Below are 6769 nucleotides of genomic sequence, written 5' to 3' on the forward strand. Positions count from 1 at the left end.
CGGCAGGAGACGAGTACGGGTCTGGAGACGGGTACAGCAGGACCCTGCCCGGCCATTTAGACTTACCCGAGCTAAGCGAGACACTAGAACCATCTGGGACTAAAGGGTTGGTGGATCTGTTTACTTTTTGTGTCCGTCTAACTTCAGTTAACGCTGTGAACACCAGACCATACGTGAGTCCGTCAACTCGTAACATCAGACGACTTGTATTGTATCGTTTTTTTGTATTTTACGTACTTTCATGAAGGATTGACGAAATGTTTTATTAATGTCGACCCGAAACATTACTGTTGTACGTACGTAATTTGTTAATTACAGACAAGAGGAACTGAGTCCCTGTTTTGAGGTTTAACTTTCAATTAGTATTTTTCTGGTTAACGGTCTAAATGTAAGTTCCATTAGTCTCCATTCAGAGGTTTTAGACTGGCCCGGTTGTGTTATAACGTGTAAGCAAATTCTAGGTAGGTCGTTGTCATTACGGTACAGGCAATTTTTACAGTTTTTATGAACATAACATTACGTAACATAGACACTAAGAACCACTTATTATTCACCGTCAAGTTCTAGTCAGAAGGACCACTAATTTTCCACCTCGTACATCTAGAGGAACCCGTTGTTTGGTAGGTAGCGGACCGTCTGTCTGTCAATTTTCTTCTTGTAGGAATCACTATTGTCTATTTTAGTAAATAATTCTGTTTTGTCGTTACGCAGCGTCGAAGGTCACACGTCAGGTGTCCTCCTACTCGACATGAGTTAGTTAGTACCAGGGGAAGAAACTAATCCGGCAAATGAGTTCCTCTCAAGTCACCTCAATCTCCTTATACACTTCATAGCGACCTCAAGTTTGTTTGAAGTCTCTTTCCATTGGGAACTTAATTCACTTTTTATTTGGGATAAAGTACTGTTAACAATCCCGAAGGATGTTTTTCCGATCATAGCTAAAAAATAGTTATCTGCGGGTAACTCACTTAAAAATTACAAACTCTGATTCTACCGTACAGGTGAAATTTCATTTTTTTCCAAAAATCTACACCGTCGAGGTTACGAATGAAAATGCGATTACAACTGTCTTTTTTTACTGTTCGTTTACGATAGACGGTTTTTTCTTGTACACTATACTATCTTTTTCGATAATTCCCGCAGGAATATCAACTCCCTAGACAAATCATTCGACGGTTTGAGTTCTGCTGGTGAACAATTGTTGAGTTTAGTTCAACAATATTTCTATGTTTCTTTTATGACAAAGACGAGACCAACCAAGGATGATGAGAGTAAGTTGAGACCGACGACACACAAACACGCGGAAAAGTTACGCCAGAAGATTTTTGTGTACAGACTGCTTCTCGAACACTACACACACTGGAACCGTTTCGTAGAGTCAACACTAAGACAAAGCCACCATAAAGGGTTGTATAATTGACTCCATAAAATAAGTCGTAAATTGAGGAACTCACTTGTGGGTGACCGACGTTATGTCTTGCGTTGTTTATTTTTCAACTACTCTCACCGTCCTGAAACACACTACAGCGTCCCAGCAACCCTCCTAAAGTGGGTGACAGTCACTAAGTCACTCGGGTACCCCGGCCAGACGACATTAGACAGGGATTAGCGTCGTCCCAAACCGACGTACTTCTCTCTTTCTCCGTACCTGTCAACGGGTTGTTTTCATTGCCCCTGTATTATTATCAAGACCTCCGTCCGTGAGAAATCCGTAACGTCTGTTTTTCTCTTTAATTGATTATACGACGGTCCCTAAACCGATGTTATGTCGGTCGTTTTGTCGGTAGACTACAAATTCGACATTTTATGCGTTTGTAAAGAATATAAAGATCTAATGTTATTAGTCCGGTAATATGCCTCTGTCCGGGACTATGTGTATAAATATTGTTACTCCTTAATATTCATTCACTGTTACAAATTGTCATTGAACGGTGTCACTTTACCTCTTAAATTACTGGCTCACGCAATCTTCTTCCGTTTAACAGTTCTATAGTAGTGTACAAAATATATACAAAAGTCGTAATTCTAACATGGAAAGAATATAAACTTCGACTTTATTCTGATTTGTCGCCCGTCAATTACACTGATTTGAACCCGGTACCGTCACTAAACACATGGTATAAAGAGCGTTAGACTTGCTTTTTGTGAGTGAATGTTACTTCACATTCACGTTTACCAATTCTTCGACACTTTCGGCACTCCCTGCTCCTTACACGTTCACAGTGAGGAATATGCGAGGCCTGTGCCGACCGAATCATCTCCCTCAGTGGCGTTTGGGCTGTCTGCACCCACACAGTCACACACACACACACACACACACACACACACACACACACACCACACACACACACACACCACACACACAACACACACACACACACACACACACACACATCAGCACCACACACACCACACACACACACCACCACACCGACACAGTCACACACTCAATTCTCTCTTTACACTTTATCGAGAGGGATACTTACACTCTATTTCTTCTCTGCTTTCACTCAAACCATTACTCCTCCGGCTCTCTATACTCCCGTCCGCGTTAGTGACCCTGTTTTAAATCGAGTCCGTCGTGGAGAGAGGGTTGGAGTAGTACGAATGAGTGCGTTTCTTCTTGACTTGTTTAACCGTCACGGTGTAGACTCGTAAAAGGAAGTTCTCAGGTCGCGGTCCAAGGCACCCTCCTTTACTAGACGGAGAGATTTCGTCTCCGTTGTGGGGAGTTCTATGCTATGTGAAGACCGTCCGTTAAGACTGTCGCTGGAGGGACTGGAACTTGGGCCCAATTGTTGCGCGTTAATAAGTTTAATTGGTCGTCAGGTGAATCGTCAGTGGTCGTCCGGACAAACTCCGACACTGTGATTTATTTGTGGACTATTGGAGCACTATTCGTCACAACAGTTTCGGTTTTTTGGGTTGTTATTGACAACAACTGGGGCTTGTTAATTTCCTTAAATGCTTTCTGACGGAAATTCAAATTTACAAATCGGTACAGATTCCGAGGAAGACCTACCTGTAAAAAACGGACTTTTACGTTTAATTACTCGTGACCGTTTACAACCCGTGAAATTACCGTTGATTGTGCCTACGACCACGTAGGTTTGAGACTTAATCTTATAACTTCTAACTTCGACTTCTGACGTCACCTGTTATTTGCCGTCAATACGTGTATTTCCACCAAACAAGTCACACTTGTAAGCAAGTCACTAAACAGACACAGACCAGCACACAAGCTCCTTGTATTATAGATACTTCTAGATTTAGTAGCGAGTATCCGTCGCAAAAAACCCCAGCGTCTATTCTTTAAACAAGAACAAAACTTCAGTCGTCGTTTAACTGTTGGATCGCCGTTCGTTCAACTTAAACGGTAATGTGAAAAGACCTGCTTCGACCTACCCTCACCTTTACGTCTATGTTCGACATCCAATATAAAAAATATAATACTTTAACGTTTATCAACTGAACACATGTCATAAATTCTCGTTTTGTCGGTAATTTCTGTAGTAGAACACGAACTAAGACCTTGGTGTAAATTCTTCCTTTACTGGGAGTATTACCAAAAAATTTTATTTGTGTCGCCGTAATCAACCTTCGCCGTTTTGTTTACATAGTTTAGAAATATGGTGGTTTCTAGTGTTACAGTCCTAGTGTTTGGACGTACTGTAGTTTGAACAATCCGGCAAACTGACGTATGGCTTTAGTCCCGAGTTAACGTAAATACATAATCCGCTCACAGCACAACTACAATCAACTAAAATTTTGTTGTCCAATTAATCAATAACTGGTACTCAGCGATTTTTACTTGGGTCTACTTGACAGCGGTTTGTCAACAGAGATAAAAGTAAAAGAAAGAGTTAAACACACACACACACACACACACACACACACACACACACACACACACACACACACACACACACACACACACACACACACACACACACACACACTGCACACACACACTGCACACACACACTTTAGACAAACACTTCAGTCACAAGGCTGCTCTACAGGCTTTTCCTGTTCACTCTGGATCGCAGTAACTTTATCACACATGTTCTTGCAGGATTAAAGAAAAACAACGGTGTCAAATGTGCTTTAAAGCAGCGGGACAGCAGGGTTTAATCTCCACTGAAGAACGCAAAGAAAAACATCCGTGCATCAACAGTGATGAAGAGGAGGGCGCAGGTTGGGCAATCAGTTTCATGTTTTAACTCAAAGTAAGAATGTGACAGAGCCACATTCTGTCATGCTGCCTCTTCCTCCACACCTGCAGGGACAAAGACATACAGGGACAAAAAAGAAGGTGGACACCCTGACATTACACCCATGAGCTATTGTTGAACACTTAGTTTAAACAAAACGGGTGTTGACCTGCGGCTATGATGAGGTTCTGTGAAGACTGTCCACTGGCTGAAGGGATTAGCTGCCATTTAGCCGCAGGAGCAATGGACAATACGTTCAGATTCCTAGGCTTTATTTTCATAAGCACGATAGATAAGGATTCGTTTTATGGCAATGACGATATTAAGTTTGTCTGTCAATGCAACTATTAAGACATAAAGCAATACAAATGGGGCAAAATGAAACAGAAACAAGAAGAAGAATGATCCAAGTTTTTTGATTGTGTTGATGTTAGGGCTGAGTTTAGGCCAGTTGTTCCACACCAAACGGGGAAAAACATTAAAAACTTTCTGCACAGGAGTTGATACATGTCTTTGAAATAAGAAAACCCTTCCCCGAACCTCTGCACTAGGTTGTAAGCACACTACTGCCTAACACATATCATTACATGCTGTAGAATTGAGATTGTCCTCCACTGGAACTACGTGGCCTAGACATGGTTATCATTTTGGCATTAAAAGACATCCTTAAAATCAATTAGATTAAGATTGAATTCTAGATTAGATTAGAAGAAACATTACATGTGTGTAATGAAGATTAGAGATGTCCGAAAAGGCGTTTTGTGTCTTTAGAGAAAACTATATTCAGTGTAATAATATAAGCAAACAGATTTAGACAGTATGCGCAGACGTACTTATCAAAACATGTTATAAAAAAAGGTTTGTTATGGATCTTTATGGGCCTACATTTCTGTATGGTGAAAGAAAATATATATACATATATATATATATGATACGTATAGATGTTTACTTTAAAGTATTTACTAGCTCACTCAAGGTGTTTGTAGGAAGTAGAATGATGTTATTATAGCACACAAAATATATTATAAAAGTAACCATTGGGCACCATATGATTATTTTATCTTTTCATTCCTTCCCTTTCTTCTAATAGGAGACGGTATAGGAATATTATATGAACTGGAAAATACAATAAGGTAACTGTAAATACTGTAAAGACTATATTTAGTTACAGGCATATTGCAACTGAATTTCAGGAATATTAAAGTCACTTTCTGTAAAAGAGCAAGAAACTGAAACATATATTCTTGACAATTTGCACAGAAAAGTAATTTCTGGACCACATAAGCTTTAAAAAGATCAACAACAACGACAGCAGGAATCCCAAAATGACAGGGGGTTACATAAAACTGTGATATTGTCAAGTTAATTGTAACATAAAACTCACCAGAGAGTAACAGCAGCGCCAGGTACTTTAACCTTTGCCCGGTCAGATCCATCTCTGATCCAAAAATAAAAGCTCAGATTCCTTTCTCGGCTGTAAAACTTTTATAGAGACTTCATGATGATTTCTGCTTTAAGTTCAGACGGGAAGCGTCAGTGATCGCAGCACCTTAAAGTCCTCAGCAGGTGTTTCCTCTTCAAATCACACACATGATGCTTGTAGATAAAAATCCAACACTTGGATTAAGTGCAACTCGTAAAGTGCATTCACTTAATTACAAAGTCTTCTGCCCAGAGGAACAACTCGGCAGATAAATAACAAAATTGTAAGCAGATAAACAGAGAAACTTCTAATTACGTGTAAGCTAATACAGAAAGAAACATAAAGAGTCTATTGACCAAACAGAGAGCTCTTCGTTTGTCACGCACAAGCAGAAGCACCTCCAACAGGTTTGAGCCTCTACCTGTCTGTGCCTACTCCGCCCACTTTTTGATGTAGACACGCCCACTTAATGCTGCGTTCATGTAAGATTGAGAAAGTTGGATTTGTCATTAATTGACATCCTGTTACCTGTTAATAAGTCACCTTTCAATATTTCTACAAAATATAGTGGACACAATGTGCTTTCTTTGATACATCAAACTTCAGGCCTCAGCAGAATGGTTGTTTAGCGGGGTTCAAAGCCAGTGATTAATAGTAGGTTATGACTTGCAGTTTGTTATGCATTGACCTCTTATAATGCTTGAACATGACACACATCTACAATTCCCAGCCATATTATTAATATTATGGTTTGTTTTATATTTAATTGTGTAGTTATGAAGCTTTCATAAACCCATGCTTCCATAATAACAACATAAGAGCACAGAAATCCCTCAAAAGACTTCAGTACACATTTTTCAAAAGGCGGAGTCTTCTACTTTATTATCTACTCCACAGCATTTGTATTGTCCTGTACTTTTAGCTATAATTCATTATTATTATTATTTGTTTCCCCTATTTTTTTGCATCGTTATACATCTCAACACCTCTGTTAATGAGGATGAATCATAATGGTCTTCTAAGGTTACATGAGCAAACATATACTACAGTATTTAAAGTTTAGAAATATAGACATTGATAGTGTTTATTAAATGGTTAAATAAATAACACATCCAGAAAATGATGCGTCATA

The 6769-nt window shown here is 39.5% G+C and overlaps 1 protein-coding gene across 1 annotated transcript in view; it reads right to left on the reverse strand.

Moving 5' to 3' along the window:
- The window catches only part of LOC104961526 (nectin-4-like), a 12066-nt gene extending 6039 nt beyond the window's left edge, over window positions 1-6027 (reverse strand). Inside the window, exon 1 of the mRNA XM_010789835.1 lies at window positions 5599-6027. Coding sequence (XP_010788137.1) covers window positions 5599-5650 — 52 coding nt within the window. The 5' untranslated portion in view covers window positions 5651-6027. The remainder of the gene's footprint in view (window positions 1-5598) is intronic.
- Between the last annotated feature and the right edge of the window lie 742 nt (window positions 6028-6769).

The sequence above is a fragment of the Notothenia coriiceps genome, unplaced genomic scaffold (assembly GCF_000735185.1).
Source record: "Notothenia coriiceps isolate Sejong01 unplaced genomic scaffold, NC01 NC01_scaffold00033419, whole genome shotgun sequence".
Taxonomy (NCBI): Eukaryota; Metazoa; Chordata; class Actinopteri; order Perciformes; family Nototheniidae; genus Notothenia; species Notothenia coriiceps.